Below are 23,652 nucleotides of genomic sequence, written 5' to 3'. Positions count from 1 at the left end.
TTATGTTCAGCTGCTTATTGTGCCTCAGAGTGATCTACTTTACTAATGCAACTGCCTGTCTTTACCCACTCCTCTCCTATTTTTCTTCTTTGTCCCCCCTCACCCCACCCACCTGCTCCATAACTTCCTGATGCTGCACCTGTTGGTAACCAGGTCCCTGCATGTTCCACCAGACAGCATTCTTCTCTTTCCCGAGCCATATGCTACTGTCCCTTCCCCTTCCCTGCCTCCTCCACATTGGTGCTTGCATCCCACATGGTGGCTGCATTCTGGCCCAAGATGCTGGAGTTAGCGGTCATGTGTGTGTGAATGGTGTGTGTCTCTCTTTAATGAGCAAGACTGTGTTCAAAAGCTTTATGAAAGTGTGTTTCAATTGTGTCTGTATGCAAGTTATATATGTTTCATAGAGAAATATAATCTCAAAATTTCATTACTCTACATAATTTTTTTTGTTGCAATTTTTTTCTGGTGGTCTTGTTGAAACAACATGAAATGAAGTAGCTATATCTGTCATGCAAACTTAGTTCAACTAGATACCAAGAAGAGTTAGGGCCTTTGTTGCTGCCAGGGATGCAGCTCTATGTACTAAATTTTGCATCCTAGAATTTTCTTCATGTATTTCTCCTACTATACTCTATATGCTCAATAAGTAAGATTTCATTTGCTTCCCTCTGAGGCACTGAAGTTTTAATGGAGCAGTGTGTAAGACATAATCACAAGTTTTAGGAGAACCAGTGAAAGCTAATGGGACACAGTACAAAATGCCTTTTCAAGTCAATATGCTAACTGCTAGGATCAAGATTTTCAAGGGGAACTTTTTTGGCACTTGTAATATCACTTGTACAATAAGAAAATACTAAAGTTTATTTTAAATAAATAAAGGAAACATAAAGATTTTATACTCAGTTGATTTCACACCTTCTACACTAGTCAGCCAAAGATGAACACTACACCATCAATCTATTCTATTAACAACAGCAAAAATTGGAGAGCACAACAAAGGATCTATCTCAGATGATGTGGCAAATAATGCAAAATTATTGTAATTCCATATTGTGTATGAGGTGCCTCTATTGCTAATTACATTTTGTCAATTAATGGTCATTCACAGAATAAACCACCATACAGCTATGAGATGTATAAATCATTACATGTGCATTATCAGACATAATTGATAATGAATCTTATTTGTTCTTAAGAAATCCTTATACACTGAAGTACCAAAGTAACTGATGTAGGCATGCTTATTCAAATACAGACATTTGAAAACAGACAACATGTGTATAAGACAAAAAATGTCTGGCACAGTTGTTAGATTGGTTACTGCTGCTACAATGGCAGATTATCAAGATTTAAGTGAATTTGAATGTGGTGTTTTAGTAAGTGCACGAGTGATGGTACACAGCATCTCTGAGGTACTGATGAAGCAGGAATTTTTCTGTATCATCATTTCACAAGTGTACCATGAATATCAGGAAGCCGGTAAAACATCAAATCTCTGACATTGCTGCAGTTGGAAAAAGATCCTGCAAGAATGTGACAATGTCTACTAAAGAGAATTGTTCAATGTGACAGATGTGCAATCCTTCTGCAAATTGCTGCGGATTTCAATGCTGGGCCATCAACAAGTGTGAGCATGTGAACCATTCAATGAAACATCATTGATATGGATTTTCAAAGCAGAAGGACCACTCATGTACACTTTATGACTGCACAGCATGAAGCTTTATGCCTCACCTTGACTCATCAATACTGACATTGGACTGTTGATGAGTGGAAACATGTTACCTGGTTGAAAGAGTCTCATTTCAAATTGTATCAAGTAGATGGATGTGTATGGGTATGGAGGCAACCTCACGAATCCATGGACCCTGCATATCAGCAGGGGCTGTTCAAGCTGGTGGAGGCTCTGTAATGGTGTGGGGTGTGTGCAGTTGGAGTGATATGGGACCTGTGCTACATCTAGATATGACTTTGATGGGTGACATGTACATAAGCATCCTGCCTGACCACCTGCGTCCATTCATGTCCATTATCCATTCCAACATACTTGGGCAATTCCAGCAGGACAATGCAACACACCACACATCCAGAACTGCTACAGAGTGGCTCCACTTTTCTAAGTTTAAACGTTTCTGTCAGCAACTGAAGTCCTCAGACATGAACATTATTGAGCATATCTGGGATGCCTTGCAATGTGCTGTTCACAAGAGACCTCCACCCCCTTGTACTCTTACAGATTTGAGCTGCTCGGGGGAACAAAATGGTAAGCACCAAAATCACAGTTTCGAGATACAGAGCATCTGAAGTTTCAATTGATCTGCAAATCTGAATAATTTTTTTTGAACTGTCCTTTTATTCTGTAGTGATTCTAACATCTATCTTCTACTATACAGACATAAATGAAAATAAGAACTGACTAAAACAAATGAAATATACAAAAATTATTACATTACCATACACCACATAGTGATAGAACATTACATATTAAATTTTACAGTTAGTCTTCAACACTTTACTGAAACTGCAAAATCATTCATCACTCTCATAACTAATGTCTTTTTCATCTAAAACTGTTGGCTTTATTTGACACAAAAAATCCATTGTGGACAGGAGGTATGTCGTTTAGGAGTGACAGGACATCAGCAACTTTCTTCTTTTCAATAAGCCTTGGCCCATCATATTTAAGTTGAAGTGTAGGAACTGGTCCTTGCCTTCCACGTTTCCTGAAGCTCATTTCATGCCAAATGTCATGACAAAATGTCTCGCTGATGAATAAAGATGATGGATATTCAGAGGTCACCTTCCACCTACATATTTTCCTTAGGTTGACAGCTCGATCATCAACTGTCTTCTTTCTGAAGACAAACAGTTCTTTAGAGTGTCGTATTTGATAGAAGTCCTCGCTTTTCATATTATATACAAGCTGAGTTCTTGATGATATCACACCACTGATCTGGACTGTACACATATTGTACTTGTCAGCGAACTTAATTTTCAATTGTACTTCAGGAACATAATGATATGTACATGCACTTACCATAATGTTTGTGAAACGTACTAAAGAGAGTATATTTACAAAATAACATACCTCTGAGACATCTGAATCATTAGGAATGTATTCTGGATCCCTCTCGAAGATATTAGTATCATTGGAAGTATATTCCTCATCTTCTGCCATGTTTGCTATTGCCATAATCTCAGAGATGTTTTTACTTGCTGCCATTCTCTCTGTCACTTACCATTATGTTTCCGCAACAGACGGACAGTGACACTTACCATTAACCTCCTCCCTGACATCTGTTGAATCAATTTGGAACTACTAGTAAGTTTACTGCATTGTGCATCCCACAGGTGGTGTCATTAGCCATCTACCGCAAAATACACAGCGATGGCACTTACCATTGTGTTCTCCTGAGCAGCTCATTTATGGACAGCCCTGCAGGATTCATGGTATCAGTTCCCTTCAGCACTACTTCAGACATTAGTCAAGTCCATGCCATGTGTTGTTGTGGCACTTCTGTGTGCTTGCAGGGGCCCTACATTATATTAGGCAGGTGTACCAGTTTCTCTGGCACTTCAGTGTACGTTGATAGAAATTTTGTGGGAACAATGTTAAGATGTGTCAGCAATCACTCAAGATTGTCATCCTTGTGAAAACGGTTGAGGAGGAGTCAAGAATTTTCTGTTGTCAACAGATACTGAATATTTTTCTCTTCATATGTCACTACATTTCGAAATGTAATACATTAAATCATCTATGTTGTACCTGGAAGATCCTTTCCTCAGTTAATTTATATCTTGGTTTACTTCACGTAGTTTTAGATTTTCTATAATGATAAGAGAATCTGTAAAAATGTTTCAGTAACACAACTAGTGGGAAGCCCAGTTCATGCTCTGACACATCAAGAGTTGGAGTTCTGGATCATCATAAGTCACATGTAAAATATAGTGAGATGACAAAAGACATGGTATAGTGATACGCATACACACTGAAGAACAAAAGCATTATGACCACCTGCTTCATAGCTTGTCTGTGGAGGTATGTGGCATTTGATGTCTATAAACAGGTCATATAATTTGTGTAGATAATGGGCTGCTGATTTGTGAAAGTGGTGATTGTGTCCGACAGCAGCACAAGTGGGTTCTGTAGGACTTACATCAGGAGAATTTGGAAGCCAAGATGAACATGAGTTTACTACAATGCTCCTCAAACCACTGTAGCTCCAGCTCCAAGACATGGACAATAATACTGCCAAAAAATGACATCGCTGTCAGGGATGACATCAAGCATTATGGGATGCGGATGGTTCACATCTGTCAACATGTATTTGATTTATATGAGGGTTGGAACTTAAATAGTGGCAACTATTTATTCACAACTGATACAAAAGAGATGCATGTTTGCATGTGTTACTGTCCTTCAAAGTAGTCACCAGCATTGGGAAGAACCTGTTGCCAGCGATGTGGAAGGCATAGTATTCCGTTAGCAGAGTATATTCTGTCGCCCACTGTATATGCCGTTCTCTGGTATGGTTTAAGTCAGTTGTCGTCCATGAGTAGCTGGAAATTGCAATGTCTCCTGGCAAGTGATTGTAACTGCAGCAAATTAGTATGTTGGGAGGGCTACCAAGAGTCATGTAGCAGAGCTACCAAAGATACCACAAAGACTATCCTCTTCTGTGGATACTCTCTCCTACTCATTCATTTGAATGTGAGTGGTTTGTCAATGGTAGGCTGAGGGGCACTGTATACAGAAGAAAAGGACCAGGGAGAACCAACCAACAAGTTCAAAGTGCTGTATTGTGCTGAAACAGAAACTAACCTAGTGTGGCTCACTTCCCCTGTTGGTAAACAAGCTGTGTCCAGTGTCCAGGGAAAGCAAACACATAAGGATAGGTGTTGATAAATCATTGGCAGTTGAAATGTGTGGTGAATACTGGTACCTTTTGGAAATGGCAACAAGGGATGGAAAGGAGCACCATGTGCACTCAGTATACATGACAGGGAGCCTCATTCAACACATTTAAGAGACTATTCTGGTAGCCATTGAAGGATCAGGGTACAGCCAACTGCAGACTCTCATGAATGTTGTGAAAAAGATGCCTGTTGTCTGGGCTACAGTCATAGTCTGATCATTACAATCACTGGCAGAGAAGCTTGACAATACCAGCCTTGATCACAGATTTTATATGATGCATGCAATTTGCAGCATTATCCCCAGAATTGATCATGGTCTCATAGTTCTGATTCAAATAGATGGCTTGGTCCAGAGATTGCAAAGATTCTGTAAGGCTGTGACTTCCTAGACTTGTGCTGTAGGACAGAACTGTAGAGTCTTGTTAAATAGGCCGGGTGTACACTACACTTCCTATACTTTTATCTAGGTGGTGGAGAACACAAAACCTTTTTAGATTAGATGACTCTCCATCCAGTCTAAATAATGATTGCTGTAGGAGACCTGTAAGTGTCAAAGAAATACCCCCATAGGCAAGAGTATTAAAATCCTGGTGATTAACAGCTGAAACATATGCAACAAAGTGCTAAGAGTTTGAAATGCTCTTAAAAAACAGTGAATCTCATGTAACAATAGACACAGTGAACTGTTAAAGCCCAAAATTGACAGTAGTGATTTTTTTTGAGAAAATTTAATAATATATCAAAAGTATACCCTAGTAGGAAGTGAAGGTGGTGTATTTATTGCAGCACACAAGAAACTCAGATCTGACAAGACAGAAGCCATGCGTTTGGACAAGACTCACCATAACAATTATAGGAATAAACATAACAGGATCCTTCTATCAATGATCAGACTCACATGCTACGTAAGTTCCCCAATCATACTAAAATCATCACAGGAGACTTTAATCACCCAATAATCAATTGGAGTAGCTGCAGTTTCCTTAGTTGTTGACGTGTAATGCATTAGTAGGTTTAATAATGAATAAAAAAAATAGGAGTGTGGATAAGCTACTACTAACAGCATAGCGAACGCATTAATGTAGCAAGATAGACATGACGCCCATGCCTACTACAGTAGTACAGGTTTATATGCCAATTAGCTCTGCATATGATGAAGAAATTGATGAAATGTATGATGAGATAAAAGAAATTATTCAGGTAGTGAAGGGAGACGAAACTTTAATAGTCATGGGTGACTGGAATTCAATAGCAGGAAAAGAAAGGGAAGGAAACATAGTAGGTGAATATGGGTTGGGGCTAAGAAATGAAAGAGGAAGCCATCTGGTAGAATTTTGCACAGAGTATAACTTAATCATAGCTAACACTTGGTTTAAGAATCATAAAAGAAGGTTGTATACATGGAAGAATCCTGGAGATACTAGAAGGCATCAGATAGATTATACAGTGGTAAGACAGAGATTTAGGAACCAGGTTCTAATTGTAAGACATTTCCAGGGGCAGATGTGGACTCTAACCATAATCTATTGGTTATGAACTGTAGATTAAAACTGAAGAAATTGCAAAAAGGTGGGAGTTTAAGGAGATAGGACCTGGATAAACTGACTGAAAAAGAGATTGTACAGACTTTCAGGGAGAGCATTATGGAATGATTGACAAGAATGGGGAAAAGAAATACAGTAGAAGAGGAATGGGTAGCTTTGAGGGATGAAGTAGTGAAATCAGCAGAGGATCAAGTAGGTAAAAAGATGAGGGCTAGTAGAAATCCTTGGGTAGCAGAAGAAATATTGAATTTAATTGATGAAAGGAGAAAATATAAAAATGCAGCAAATGAATCAGGCAAAAAGGAATACAAATGTCTCAAAAATGAGATCGACACAAAGTGCAAAATGGCTAAGCAGGGATGGCTAGAAGGCAAATGTAAGGATGTAGAGGCTTATCTCACTAGGGGTAAGATAGATACTGCCTACAGGAAAATTAAAGACCCATTTGGAGAAAAGAGAACCACTTGTATGAATATCAAGAGCTCAGATGGAAACCCAGTTCTAAGCAAAGAAGGGAAAAGTAGAAAGATGTAAGGAGTATATAGAAGGTCTATACAAGGGCAATGTACTTGGGGACAATATTACGGAAATGGAGGAGGATGTAGATGAAGATGAAATGGGAGATACGATACTGCGTGAAGAGTTTGACAGAGCACTGAAAGACCTGAGTCAAAACAAGGCCCCGGGAGAAGACAACATTCCATTAGAACTACTGATATCCTTGGGAGAGCCAGCCCTGACAAAACTCTACCATCTGGTGAGCAAGATGTGTGAGAGACAAAGTACTGTCAGACTTCAAGAAGAATATAATAATTCCAATCCCAAAGAAAGCAGGTGTTGACAGGTATGAAAATTACTGAACTATCAGTTCAATAAGTCACAGCTGCAAAATACTAACGCGAATTCTTTACGGACGAATGGAAAAACTGGTAGAAGCCAACCTCAGGGAAGATCAGTTTGGATTCCGTAGAAATACTGGAACATGTGAGGCAATACTGACCTCATGACTTATCTTAGAAGAAAGATTAAGGAAAGGCAAACCTATGTTCCTAGCATTTGTAGACTTAGAGAAAGCTTTTGACAATGTTCACTGGAACACTCTCTTTCAAATACTGGAGGTGGGGTAAAACACAGGGAGTGAAAGACTATTTACAATTTGTACAGAAACCAGATGGCAGTTATAAGAGTTGAGGGACAGGAAAGAAAAGCAGTGGTTGGGAAGGGAGTGAGACAGGGTTGTAGACTATCCCCAATGTTATTTAATCTGTGTATTGAGCAAGCAGTAAAGGAAATAAAAGAAAAATTTGGAGTAGGTATTAAAATCAATGGTGAATAAATAAAAACGTTGATGTTCGCCGATGACAATGTAATTGTGTCAGAGACAGCAAAGGACTTGGAAGAGTAGTTGAACAGAATGGACAGTGTCTTGAAAGGAGGATATAAGATGAACATCAACAAAAGCAAAACAAGGATAATGAAATGTAGTTGAATTAAGTTGGGTGATGCTGAGGGAATTAGAATAGGAAATGAGACACTTAAAGCAGTAAAGAAGTTTTGCTATTTGGGGAGCAAAATAACTGAAGATGGTCAAAGTTGAGAGGACATAATACATAGACTGACAATGGCAATGAAAGCATGTCTGAAGAAGAGAATTTTGTTAACATCGAGTATAGATTTAAGTGTCAGGAAGTCATTTCTGAAAGTATTTGTATGGAGTGTAGTCATGTATGGAAGTGAAATGTGGATGATAAATAGTTTGGACAAGAAGAGAATAGAAGCTTTCAAAATGTGGTACTACAGAAGAATGCTGAAAATTAGATGGGTAGATCACGTAACTAATGAGGAGGTATTGGATAGAATTAGCAAGAAGGGTAGTTTGTGGCACAACTTGACAAGAAGAAGGGATCGCTTGGTAGGACATGTTCTGAGGCATGAAGGGATCACCAATTTAGTATTGGAGGGCAGCGTGGAGGGTAAAAATCATAGAGGGAGGCCAAGAGATGAATACACTAAGCAGATTCAGAAGGATGTAGGCTGTAGTAGGTACTAGGAGATGAAGAAGCTTGCACAGTATAGAGTAGCATGGAGAGCTGCATCAAACCATTCTCAGGACTGAAGGCAACAGCAACACACATGCACTTATTACTAAATGCTCAATCATAAACGGTATCATTTGAGATTTGTGACTGGATTGAGACTTTCTTGATGGAGAGTGTACACTATGTTCTCTTGGATAGAAAACAAGTGACAGGTGTAAAAGTATTTTCAAGTATGTGTTGGGGCAGTGCTTGGAACTCTACTGTTCATGTTGCATATTAATGACCTCGCAGATAATATTAATAGGTTACTTGGACTATTCACAGCTATGTAGAATGAACCTGCATAAATATTCCATCAGATCGTGATCAGATTTAAAAGTGGTGCAAAGATTGGCAAGTTGCTTTAAAGGTTCAGAAAAATAAAATTATGTATGTAAAAAAATAAATAAAGAAAAGTAAATGTTGTATACTATGGCTACATTATGAATGTTAATGTTGGAATTGATCAGCTTAAACAAATACTTAGGTGTAACAATCGGTAGGGATTTGAAATGGAATGACCACATAAGCTCAGTTGCAGAAAAGTGGGAGACAGACTCCAGTTCATTGGTAAAATACTATGGAACTGCAATCAGTTTATAAAGGAGATTGTTTACAAATCACTCATGCAACCCATCCTACAAGTGTGTTGGGCCTATAGCAAATAAGACTAATGGGGGATATTGAATGTATACAGACAAGGCCAGCATGAATGGCCACATTTTTTTTTTTTTTTTTTTTTAATCCATTAGAGAGTGTTACAAAGATGCTTAAGGAACTGGCACATACTTGAAGACAAAGCAAACAGAATCATTTAAGCAATCATTCTTCTCACAGCCCACATGCATATGGAACAGGAAAAAATCTTTAATAACTGGTACAGAATGGTACAGTGGAAAGTACCTTCCACTATGCACTTCAGAGTGGCTTACATTATGCAGATGCAGTTGCAGCATAGAAGCTTTTGTCTACTATAAAGACTTCTGAATAGGTCTTGCTGTTTGCTAAGAGGCCTATGTTGTACTTACCATCAGCACCATCTGATTGTAATTGAGTCACATGATTTTCACTGCAGATTACATTTTTTTGGTCTTATTATTCCTCTGGGCATTTCATACAGTAGAATACAATGAACTAATGTGGCAGGATTCTCTGAGCTGACAGGATTAGGATACACTTTTACACAATAGTAAATAAAAACATTATTTAATAACAATTCTTATAAAAACCATGTAAACATTTTCACAATTTTGATTCTTCATCACAAGTAACTTGAGCAATTTTTTGACATCATCCTAATTCATTATTTTCAGTGCAGATCAGTAGATCACACATCTTTCTCAAATTAATAATAATGTGTGGCAGCACATATTAATATTAAATTTATGACACTGAAATGGAATGGATGAATGAAAAATGAAAAACAATATATGCATTTCAATGAGCATTTCTATGTGAAGCCTAATCTGTGAATGGCTTCAGTACCACACTTAAGTAATTTGCTATGGATATTATTTATCATATGTCTGTTGCTCATATTTGTCATTCTGCTGTTGAATATTTAAAATTAAATTTGAAGATTTTTAAGTAATTTTGTATAATGTAGAAAAGACTGAAAACAGTTTTGCCACAATCCTCTGAAAGGCACTGCACACATGTGTCAAACAACATTTTATTGTTTGTTTTTTAAAATGTTTCTTAAATGTATTGCTCCTCATCTATTAGAGCTGCCAGAACCCAAAAATCTTTGAGGATTGTTACTGAAATGAATACTGCCTGTTCATAAATGATAAACTATGATGAATTATGTACTGAATTTCATATCATGTGTCAAGGGCGTAGTGAAATACTGCACATAGAAGTTCTAAGAGTTCAGAATTATTCATGGCATTTTTTCTACTGTAATATAATGCCACATTACAGATGGTATGCCATGCCTATTAAAATTTGAAACTAAATGCTGTAAAATAATTTTGGTGAAAGACTGTGAAGCACTGTTGTGTGTCTGTTGTCTGTAAACCAGAGGAAAATGAGTCTTTTCACCTAGACACAACATAAATGTCAAAGTACACATCACAAAAGTCATTTAGCTTCTTCTGTCATTTACAGTCCTTGCCCTTCACTCTATTGTTGTTAGTTAATAACTAACACTCGTGCACACCACTATTTTCTCCATCTGATAACATTCACTTGTCTATTCACATAACATTGCTAACTCAAGGTGAGCAAATCTGCACACTGTCGCCATTCTGTGGTCCCAGGATGTTCTTGTTGGAAATGTGATGTTATTGATTGTACCAGTGGCCTTAGCAGCCACACTAGACTAGAAGCAACTTGTATGAGAGTAACCACAACAAGACAGAGGGATATTCCTGATGAAAGAGAAGACAAATGACCTGAAACACAAAAATATGTTATCTTTTAGTGAACTTACTGAAATTATAATCAAAATAAAATACACATAACATATTGGTGGTACCATACACATAATTATCAACATCTATTATAAAGCATGTGAACAACAAAAATACATAATTACAATTAGCTAACACTAACTATTAAGCTTTATGAGTGAAAATAAAACCATTGTGGAACATGCTGCAAACCCAAGGAACCTGTACTAATGAAAGTGTAATACAATTAACACTATGCAGTCTGAAGTTGCTAAAATAACTAACATACAAATTATTAATAAATTAATTTTTCATATTCATTCCAGAGCAGCACGCTACATGGGCAGTCATTAAGGAAAACAGAAGAAGAGAATGCAAAATATTCACAGCAAAGAATTCTGAAAAGATAAGAAAGGAAAATTGAAAGTGGGCTACAAAAGAGAGGTGATGAGAAAAGTTAGTAATGAAAATAAAATCTGCAAAAAGATTGATGCAAAGCACCAACAAAAGACAATGGAAATAGGGTAACATACAACAACAAACTGACTGTGTTGGCTCAGATTAATGCATACAATAAATTTCTTAACTGTGCACCTTCACTATACTGCTGCCTCAGGTACAGTCAAGTTTACTCGAGAGGTGACACAGAAACAGTGATTTCCTGTGATTTATGTTACAGGGCCATAGGTTACACTACTACTGGGTGTTCCACTTAAACCTAAACATCAGCAGTGAAAAATTATGTAAATGCTTAAGTTGAGCAGTATTGCAGAAATATTGCTACAGACATGTACATTTATCTCACCTGCATCTGTTTAATGGACTGATTTATTGGTTTTTTATTTTATTTATTTATTTATTTATTTTACTTAAGAAAAATAAAAATTTTCAGGTAGGTGGAACAATTAAACCTATACATTACCAATGTTAAGCAGCTGCTACAAACAGCATTAATACCAAATGATCATTAAATTGCTATGAATAATATTTGGGACACTTGGACTATACTGCAATGCCTTACATAGCTCTCCTATTGAAATTTTGAGGACAAGATTAGATTAACTACAGCACATACAGAGGTATTTAAACAGTCATTCTTCCCACACTCCATATGAGAATGGAAGGGAGAAGACCATAATAACTGGTACAGTGAGACATACCCTCTGCCATGCATTTCACAGTGGTTTGCAGAGTGTAGATGTAAAATTATTTATGCTTACTCACTATAAATCTAAAATTGTAGAATAAACAAGTATGCTGATACTATGAAACAATCTTCTGCTTCTTTAATTATATTCAGTTGTTGCTGTTCATATTCTCTTTCTAGCTTAGTATTTACATGACTACATTGACATTATAACCTTTATTTAATTAAATTTTATTTAATTATAACAGATCCATTACTGAAGGAACTAAAAGATTTCTGTCACAGGATCTGAGTCGGAGGTGATCGTCGAGATATGAACTATGGTGTAGAAAAAGTTGTCTGATTAGGTTATGAAGTGTTTATTGTTATAGAGAACGCTATCTCAGAATCTCACTTAAGATCACTACTTAAGCTGAGGAGCTGATTAAGGACTTCAGAACAGGGTGGCAATAAACCAAACAGAAACAGTCTCCTGACAGTTTATACAGCAACAGGTAAATTTCAGAAGTACTCAAGCATACAAGATATTGGCTGCAGAAAACCTATATTTTGAGAAATTCAGTGTAGAATTACAACAAGTACATAAATTCTTACATGATTAATTTATTTCTGTCTGATGATGTTATGACTGATACAACATTTTTAAAGTTATTCATGTAATAATAGTTGATGATACATTTTGATTTTCAAGAAATATGTAGGCCAAATATTTCACTTTAAATGATATGCAGGTAAAGACAAATGTAATAGAAAGCCATTTCAAATTGCCAGCCTTCTCATTCAACCACTTCAGAGGTATGGAATGAGTCAAGAAAGTAGTGACAGATGCCTATTCAAGTGCTGATTACGCAACTGTGTAACCACAAAAATATATTTAACATTAGTGTGGCAACACTGCCAACAAAAAGTATTAATTGTGCTGGCCTTTGGTGGCCTTTTCCAGAACACTGGCAAGCACTAGGAAACATTGTATTGCAGGTGCTAAACTAAGTGCGCCTATGACAAGAGAAGACCAAGACATGCCCCCAAGCTATGGGCCAATAATGCCCCCTGGGCAGCATGCCTGTACGTCATTGCCACTGCTGACTGAGCTGTCTCAATCTCTCAATCTTAGTACCTCAGTAAATCACGTCAGGACTCAGTTTGCATTGAACCTCAGTACCTCACTCTTTGCTCCAGTCTTCCACAGTGATAGTCATTTCCTCGCACCTATGAGGGAACATAGTAATTTTATATAGTTGTGATTTGGATACGGACAAGGTTCAAGAATTAGTACACATTATTTGATTGCTGTTATCCAACTAACTTCAGACTGGACATCATTGAAGATAAGTACTCAACTGGTTCCTGTGATAAAGTGTATTTTAACCATGTGTGCCCTTTGTGTTGTAGTGAGAGGAAACTGGCCACCCACCTACCACACCACCCTCTCCTCATCCACCCAAGAACCACAAAACATTACAAGAGGGCACAGACACAACAATGATTGTACTCAATACATGCTTAACAAGAAACAATAAGTAGAAAAACTGTTACTTAGAAATAAACAAGACAAGGAGAAAGGGTAATTGATACTTTTACATTTCTAATATTCAGTTGTGATACATGTACCACTGAATATCCATTCTCTTGTCACTGTCAGTCCATTCACTGTAAGTCCTAAGCCATGTTTTTACAACTTCAGTGTTGCGTATAATTTATTATTAGGATAAATGTGCACAGTTGTGCATAAGTTACATAAATTATATAGCTTTGTGATATCACACCTTGTTCATCACATTTCAGTATTCACATTGTTTATTATAAACAGTGTTCTACCAGTGATTTTACTCATTTTTTACAGCCGATCACAGGATTGGTCGCACAATTCACACTCACAGTTACTGTTGGGCTCATGGAAACTCTTGTTCTTGCATATTTTGTGTTGGTGTCCATGAACTGCTATTGAGTTCATCAGGTCTCAGAGTTCTTGATTTGTGTTGGTTCAGGGTGTGTTTGTCATTGCTTCTGTTGTATAAAAGTCCAGTCAAATTTTCTTCTCTTATTCCCTTTTTCTTGTAGGAGTTTATTTGAGTTGTCGGTGGATGGGAGCCTCATACACAGTTCCTCTATGAAAAAGGGTTCCCTATTGAGTTCCTATACTAGCCTCAACTTTGTGTGTTTTGAAACACCTAGGGCAGATTTCAAGAAGCTTGATTTAACTGTTTCCAGAGTCCTTAGGTCTTTTAGACTCAAATTTTCCCAAAAGAGATCTATTCCATAGGTTGTGATGGGAACTATTTTTGTGACAAAAAAGGCGATGGCTGTTTTCAGTGACAGTCTGGATGTTGCCTTGATGTCAAATATGGCTTTTTTGGCAGGTTGCTTCTAGAGATTTTACATGTATTCAGAATGATCTGGCAGTGCTTGTGTTACATGTAATTTGCTGTTCTGATTATCTTTGATTCCACATGTGTGTGTCTTGTCTTTCAAGTATCTTTGTCTGTGTTTATCCTTGTTAATGCTTCTGGCCGGGACAGAGTTTTTCTCTGTTCTAGTCATTTCAGGCAGAAATTCCAGTATCATTTGTTGCAACTGAACAATATAACTTGCTCATCAGAAAAGATGATGATAAACAGGCTGATAAGAAAAAAGTTTAAGGTGCTAAGACTGACAATGGGGCTGAGTGCATTAATCATCACCTTCACTGACATTTAAAGGAGAATGGTATTATCCATGAGAGCAGTTTACCATATGCATCAGGGCAGTATGGTAAAGTTGAATCAGATCTACAGAGTGGAGTGCTCATGCAATGCTTATGGTATCTACTCTGGCCTACTATGGTCAATTTGCACAGAAGATATCATTGTGGTAGTTTAGATAAGCTTTTATCCTGGTAAGCTCAATTATTATATGATATATCTTATTAATATTATAGTGTGTCCTATTCTCATTGTGGTGGCCAATGAATGTTATCAGTCACTTTTGTTTATTCTAGAATGAATTTTCACTCTACAGCAGAATATGCATTGATTTCAAACTGCCTGGATGTGAACCTGGAATCTTTTCCTTTCGTGGGTAAATGCTCCACCAAGTGAGCCATCCAGCCATGACTCGTGAGCTGCCCTAACAACTCTACTTCTGCCAGTGTTGATAAAGGACCGTTTCTGAATGTATCAACTACAATCAACTACAACTATAAACAAAGTACTAGCAGAATTCAACATGGGAAAAATATATTAAAAACAACATATATATATATATATATATATATATATATATATATATATATATATATATATATATATATATATATATATATAAAAACAAAGATTCCAAGACTTACCAAGCGGGAAAGTGCCGGTAGATAGGCACAATGAATAAAACACACAAACACACACACAGAATTTCGAGCTTTTGCAACCGGCGGCTGCTTCGTCAGGAAAGAGGGAAGGAAAAGCAAAGATGAAAGGATGTGGGTTTTAAGGGAGAGGGTACATCTACATCTACATCTACATGACTACTCTGCAATTCACATTTAAGTGCTTGGCAGAGGGTTCATCGAACCACAATCATACTATCTCTCTACTATTCCACTCCCAAACAGCGAGCGGGAAAAACGAACACCTAAACCTTTCTGTTCGAGCTCTGATTTCTCTTATTTTATTTTGATGATCATTCCTACCTATGTAGGTTGGGCTCAACAAAATATTTTCGCATTTGGAAGAGAAGGTTGGTGACTGAAATTTCGTAAAAAGGTCTCGCCGCGACGAAAAACGCCTATGCTGTAATGACTTCCATCCCAACTCGTGTATCATATCTGCCACACTCTCTCCCCTATAACGTGATAATACAAAACGAGCTGCCCTTTTTTGCACCCTTTCAATGTCCTCCGTCAATCCCACCTGGTAAGGATCCCACACCGCGCAGCAATATTCTAACAGAGGACGAACGAGTGTAGTGTAAGCTGTCTCTTTAGTGGCTTTTTTGGCAGGTTGCTTCTAGAGATTTTACATGTATTCAGAATGATCTGGCAGTGCTTGTGTTACATGTAATTTGCTGTTCTGATTATCTTTGATTCCACATGTGTGTGTCTTGTCTTTCAAGTATCTTTGTCTGTGTTTATCCTTGTTAATGCTTCTGGCCGGGACAGAGTTTTTCTCTGTTCTAGTCATTTCAGGCAGAAATTCCAGTATCATTTGTTGCAACTGAACAATATAACTTGCTCATCAGAAAAGATGATGATAAACAGGCTGATAAGAAAAAAGTTTAAGGTGCTAAGACTGACAATGGGGCTGAGTGCATTAATCATCACCTTCACTGACATTTAAAGGAGAATGGTATTATCCATGAGAGCAGTTTACCATATGCATCAGGGCAGTATGGTAAAGTTGAATCAGATCTACAGAGTGGAGTGCTCATGCAATGCTTATGGTATCTACTCTGGCCTACTATGGTCAATTTGCACAGAAGATATCATTGTGGTAGTTTAGATAAGCTTTTATCCTGGTAAGCTCAATTATTATATGATATATCTTATTAATATTATAGTGTGTCCTATTCTCATTGTGGTGGCCAATGAATGTTATCAGTCACTTTTGTTTATTCTAGAATGAATTTTCACTCTACAGCAGAATATGCATTGATTTCAAACTGCCTGGATGTGAACCTGGAATCTTTTCCTTTCGTGGGTAAATGCTCCACCAAGTGAGCCATCCAGCCATGACTCGTGAGCTGCCCTAACAACTCTACTTCTGCCAGTGTTGATAAAGGACCGTTTCTGAATGTATCAACTACAATCAACTACAACTATAAACAAAGTACTAGCAGAATTCAACATGGGAAAAATATATTAAAAACAACATATATATATATATATATATATATATATATATATATATATATATATATATATATATATATATATATATATATATATATATAAAAACAAAGATTCCAAGACTTACCAAGCGGGAAAGTGCCGGTAGATAGGCACAATGAATAAAACACACAAACACACACACAGAATTTCGAGCTTTTGCAACCGGCGGCTGCTTCGTCAGGAAAGAGGGAAGGAAAAGCAAAGATGAAAGGATGTGGGTTTTAAGGGAGAGGGGACATCTACATCTACATCTACATGACTACTCTGCAATTCACATTTAAGTGCTTGGCAGAGGGTTCATCGAACCACAATCATACTATCTCTCTACTATTCCACTCCCAAACAGCGAGCGGGAAAAACGAACACCTAAACCTTTCTGTTCGAGCTCTGATTTCTCTTATTTTATTTTGATGATCATTCCTACCTATGTAGGTTGGGCTCAACAAAATATTTTCGCATTTGGAAGAGAAAGTTGGTGACTGAAATTTCGTAAAAAGGTCTCGCCGCGACGAAAAACGCCTATGCTGTAATGACTTCCATCCCAACTCGTGTATCATATCTGCCACACTCTCTCCCCTATAACGTGATAATACAAAACGAGCTGCCCTTTTTTGCACCCTTTCAATGTCCTCCGTCAATCCCACCTGGTAAGGATCCCACACCGCGCAGCAATATTCTAACAGAGGACGAACGAGTGTAGTGTAAGCTGTCTCTTTAGTGGACTTGTTGCATCTTCTAAGTGTCCTGCCAATGAAACGCAACCTTTGGCTCACCTTCCCGACAATATTATCTATGTGGTCCTTCCAACTGAAGTTGTTCGTAATTTTAACACCCAGGTACTTAGTTGAATTGACAGCCTTGAGAGTTGTACTATTTATCGAGTATTCGAATTCCAAGGAGTCATTCCAATCCCGGGAGCGGAAAGACTTACCTTAGGGGGAAAAAAGGATAGGTATATACTCGCGCACACACACACACACACACACACACACACACACACACACATACACACACACACACATATCCATCCATACATACACAGACACAATATATATATATATAAATAAAATAGAAAGAAACTTCCACATGGGAAAAATATATTAAAAACAAATATTCCAAGACTTACCAAGCGGGAAAGTGCCAGTAGATAGGCACAATGAATAAAACACACAAACACACACACAGAATTTCGAGCTTTTGCAACCGGCGGCTGCTTCGTCAGGAAAGAGGGAAGGAAAAGGAAAGATGAAAGGATGTGGGTTTTAAGGGAGAGGGTAAGGAGTCATTCCAATCCCGGGAGCAGAAAGACGTACCTTAGGGGGAAAAAAGGATAGGTATATACTCACGCGCGCGCGCGCACACACACACACACACACACGCATATTCATCCATACATACACAGACACAAGCAGACATATTTCAATATATATATATATATATATCACAACTGATATTCAAAATTATTTTGTAGTTTTATAAATCAAATGAAACCATGAAAGTCAGTATGTATTCATTTGTCAGCTGCTCTTAGAAGACTTTAATATTTACAATTGCAAGCACAATGGCAGTTCAGAGCTACTGTTGGGATAATGCACAATGAATGAAAATCACAGTAAGTGTTCTCGTTTGTGAGGCAGTAGATAAGGTGATGCTTGCAACTTTCTATACAACCTTGGAACTGAACATTTGGCTAATGTTGAGTGTGTCCTGAATTGTCTTCAATGAACAAGAGATATGGATGTGAAATACAATTGTAGTAAACTCATACTTTGCATGTACTGATATTCTGGTGGATACACACTGATGAGCCAAACATTATGACCGCCTGCTTAATAGCTCATTTGTCATCTTTGGAATGAAATACACCACTGATTGTGCATCTCATAGTAGGTTTGTGGAGGTATGTGGCATCTGATGTCTATGTACTGGTAATGTACACTACTGGCCATTAAAATAGCTACACCAAGAAGAAATGCAGATGATAAACAGGTATTCATTGGACAAATATATTATACTAGAACTGACATGTGATTACATTTTCACACAATTTGGGTGCGTAGATCCGGAGAAATCAGTACCCAGAACAACCACCTCTGGCCATAATAATGGCCTTGATATGCCTGGGCATTGAGCCAAATAGAGCTTGGATGGTGTGTACAGGTACAGTGTGTACAGGCACAGCTGCCCACGCAGCTTCAACACAATACCACAGTTCATCAAGAGTAGTGACTGGCGTATTGTGACCAGCCACTTGTTCGGCCACCATTGACCAGACGTTTTCAATTGGTGAGAGATCTGGAGAATGTGCTGGCCAGTGCAGCAGTCGAACATTTTCTGTATACAGAAAGGCCCATACAGGACCTGCAACATGAGGTTGTGCACTATCCTGCTGAAAAGTAGGGTTTTGCGGGAGTCGAATAAAGGGTAGAGCAATAGGTTGTAACACATCTGAAATGTAATGTCCACTGTTCAAAGTACCGTCAATGTGAACAAGAGGTGACCGAGAAGTTTAGCCAAGGGCACCCCATGCCATCAGGTCAGGTGATACAACAATATGGCGATGACAAATACACACTTCCAATGTGCATTCATGTCGCCAAAAACACGGATGTGACCATCATGATGCTGTAAAAAGAACCTGGATTCACCCGAAAAAATTGCGTTTTGCTATTTGTGCACCCAGGTTTGTCGTTGAGTACACCATTGCAGGCACTCCTATCTGTGATGCAGCATCAAGGGTAGCCACAGCCATGGCCTCCGAGCTGATAGTCCATGCTGCTGCAAATGTTGTTGAACTGTTTGTGCAGACAGTTGTTGTCTTGCCAACGTCCCCATCTGACAACTCAGGGATTGAGACGTGGCTGCATGATCCGTTACAGCCATGCGGATAAGATGCCTGTCATCTCGACTGCTAGTGATACGGGTCATTGGGATCCAGCACGGCGTTCTGTATTACCCTCCTGAACCCACCGAGTCCATATTCTGCTAACAGTCATTGGATCTCGACCAATGCGAGTGGCAATGTCGCAATACGATAAACCACAGTCACGATAGGCTACAATCCAACCTTTATCAAAGTCATAAATGTGATGGTATGCTTTTCACCTCCTTACATGAGGCATCACGACAACATTTCACCAGGCAATGCTGGTCAACTGCTGTTTGTGTATTAGAAATCGATTGGAAACTTCACTCATGTCAGCACGCTGTAGGTGTCGCCACTGGCGCCAACCTCGTGTGAATGCTCTGAAAAGCTAATCATTTGCATATCACGGCATCTTTTTCCTGTCAGTTAAATTTTGTGTCTGTAGAATGTCATCTTCATGGTGTAGCAATTTTAATGGGCAGTAGAGTAATTTGCATAAATAATGAGCCACTGATTTGGGTACACAGTGATGACACCCAACAGCAACCCAGATATGTTGCATAGGATTCACGTCAGGTGAATCTCGTCACCAAGAAATCAAAGTGAGTCGTGGACATCAAATCATTTAGTATGCTTCTCAAACCACTATAGCATGGTTCTGGCTTCAAGGCATAGAGAATTATACTGCTGATAGATGACCTCACAGTTGGGGAAAACTTCAAGCAAGAAGGGATGCAGGTGGCTGGCAGCTGTCAGTTTGTTGATTGCTAACACAGAAGAATGTCTCCCAAAGTATAATACTGCTCCTACCATCCTGCATCTGGGATGTGCTGGACATTTCAAGCGACTGTTCACCTCGATAGTGCCACTTGCAGAGACAACCATCAACCTAGTGCGGGCTACACCTGTAGACCTCACACATTTTCATCAATCACTGGTTGAATTCCAATGGTTCCATGCCTGTTGCTATATTAATTGACAATGTTGTTGGGTCAGTATGTGAACATGTAGGGATGGTATACTGTGGAGCTCTACGTTCAACGAAGTACAATGAAAGATGTTCTCTAAAACACTTGTGCATGCACCAACATTATGCTCTTTTGGCAGAGATGCCACAGACCACCATCCATCTTATTTTACACAACAGACAAGCCTCCAAGCCCCATGTTCTGTGAAGAGTCGTGGACATCAAATCATTTAGCACCTGATGGTAGTTTCACTGTCTTGCTATCTCTTTCTACAGGTGCTCATGACAGTAACACATGAACGTCTGACCAGCTTCACTGTTTTTGAGATACTTGTTTGCAGGCTCTGAATAATAATAATCTGCCCTTTGTTGAAGTCATTTATCTCAATGGATTCTCCCATTGTAGCCCACATCTTTGCTAGAGTGAACCCCAAACCACATCTGCTCCACTTACATACTTTTGTTACTGCGTCATGTGCCCACAACACCACCAGGTGACATCCAACATCGTGGTGGGCAGTGGCCATAATGCTTTGACTTATCAGAGTACTTATGTATATTTTATATGTTATACAATGTGCTACATGAATTATTCCCTAGAGAAACTGTTGCTTCATTATCTCACAATCAAAAATGTTTCAGCAAATCTACAACAAAAGCAGAGTATGTCTCAGCTTCAGATGTTGCTGTTGGAGTCATGTGACTCCGAATGTCCATTTAAGGAGCTGGAATCAACACGAGAGCAACCAACTCAACTGTTCGTGGGCAACCAGATTGTATTAGAGTTGAAGAAATACTATGCCCATCATGAAAGCACTCAATACAGGGACAAAGTTTCATTATACACATGAAAGAAGATAATGACTCATTTCTTGTTTACTATACCAGATCAAAAGACCAGCTATAATGACTCCTTTCTTTTTCATATGCTAGATCAGAAGACCAGCTGGGAAACATGTTTACAAAGCCACTTACAAATATTCTGAACTAACTGCTATTAATAGTCAGTACTGGCTTTAAAATCATTAAACACACAAGGGAGTAAAACAATATACACACATGTGTGCAAAATTAAAGCAACAAATGGAAATTTTGTGAGGTTGCATTTATTTTGCCACAAAACAATACACATATGTGATGGTAAAGTACAAAACGTGTTCAGAATACAGAACGTAAACAACTGCAACATGCACAATGGTAGACAAAAATGTTCTTCATTTTTTTTCCAAACTAACAGATTCTGACAGCTGGTTAATGTGCTCAGTGTGGAGTGTGACCACATCTGGCAGCAACACAGGCATAACAACATCGGGGCATGCTATGAATTACGTCATCAGTCTCATGTTTAGGCAATAACGCATGTTCCTCCTTCAGAGCTGCTCACAAATCTTAGTGAGTGGTTGATGGAAGCTGAGGTGATGCAACCCATCTCCCAATGTATCCCAGATATGCTGTATGGGATTCAAATTGGGAGAGTGCCATGGGTGTAATATCTTTCATTTCTAAGAAAACATCAACCACCTGTGCTCTATCGAACATTATCATCCACTAGTACAAAGTCTGGACCCACAGCACCTTGTGACAACTGCACATGAGGTCCCAGGATCTTGTCATTATAGCTGACAGCAGTTAAACCTTTACCCACACAATTTTGTGAAGAGGTGTTTGTGTGGTTAACATAATCCCTGTGCACACCATTAGGGATCTTCCTCAATACCAGTCTCTTTCCACAGTGTTTGGGTCCCCAAAATTAAGTTTCACATTCCATCAAGATGTGAATCCATCTTGAATCACTCTCCAGACCAAATCAGAAAACATCTGTGAAAAGAACATTGGCCCACTGCTTGTCCATCCGGACAGCACGCTGACGACACCACTCTAGACGTTCCCTTATGTGAAGATGCATCAGAGGTATACATACAGCAGGTCCCTGACAATAAAGGCAATTCTGCTGAAGTCTTCTGTATGCCATTTGCCTCAATACAAAATGTCCAGTGGATGCTGCTGGGTCAGATGCTATTTGCCCCGCATTACTAAGGCAGTGCTGTTGTGGCCTTACAACCAAATAACAGTCCTCTGTTACTGATGTCACAAATGGTCAGCCCTACCCTGGTCTTCAGGATACAGTTTCAGTCTCTATAAACTGTTGCCATATCCAAAAACAACAGAATGATTCATTTTAAGCCATCGGGCAACATCAGTTTGCATCTTCTCTGTGCCATACTGCACCATCTGTCACTGTATACACAGCAGTTGTGAATGAGGGACTACCCAGAAAACACTATCCCATTTGATAGATGCCCTGACATCATCACTGGTGTGGTTGTCCATTGATTAGAATGCCACTTTTTGTGCTGAACACGATCGTACTGACAGTTTGCATGATTATATCATCCTAACACAATAAAAGGAGACACGAATTTTAGATTCAGTAACAAAACATCTCCTAACCTTACAACAGCACTTCCAAATCCAAAAGGCAATAATGGAAGAGAAATATACAATAAACAACCAAACAAACATTAGCAATGAAACAGAAGGGAAAAATTACAGTTTATTGCTTTATTTTTTTATGCCAGTGTAGCTGGTTATGCTGATTATTTGTGATGTGTGTTTGTGGTTGTTTCGTGTGTGTGTGTGTGTGTGTGTGTGTGTAAGGGGAGCTAATATGTCCTAGCTTCAGTATGTGTGGTTGGTGATCATAGCTGGGTCCATTGTCTACCTAATGTCATGTTATTTTTGTGGTCTCTGGTGAGCATAGGGGGTTCTTTATCTATTATGTATTTTATTAACTTAAAAAGCATTTGGCTGCAAATATTTGTTTGGTTATGTACTATATGTTTATTTTTTTCTTACCTTTTATTACCTTTTTGGTC

The 23,652-nt window shown here is 38.4% G+C and overlaps 1 protein-coding gene across 6 annotated transcripts in view; it reads right to left on the bottom strand.

Annotated features, from left to right (window-relative positions):
• Positions 1 to 9,732: 9,732 nt before the first annotated feature.
• The window catches only part of LOC126354141 (uncharacterized), a 331,010-nt gene continuing 317,090 nt past the window's right edge, over positions 9,733 to 23,652 (bottom strand). For all 6 annotated transcript variants that reach the window (XM_050003547.1, XM_050003548.1, XM_050003545.1 and 3 more), the window contains exon 10: positions 9,733 to 10,938. In XM_050003547.1, coding sequence (XP_049859504.1) covers positions 10,754 to 10,938 — 185 coding nt within the window. In that variant the 3' untranslated portion in view covers positions 9,733 to 10,753. The remainder of the gene's footprint in view (positions 10,939 to 23,652) is intronic.

Source organism: Schistocerca gregaria, chromosome 3 (assembly GCF_023897955.1).
Source record: "Schistocerca gregaria isolate iqSchGreg1 chromosome 3, iqSchGreg1.2, whole genome shotgun sequence".
In the NCBI taxonomy this organism is placed as follows: domain Eukaryota; kingdom Metazoa; phylum Arthropoda; class Insecta; order Orthoptera; family Acrididae; genus Schistocerca; species Schistocerca gregaria.
The sequence above is the reverse complement of the archived record's forward strand: the minus strand, read 5'-3'. Positions and strand labels throughout refer to the sequence as shown.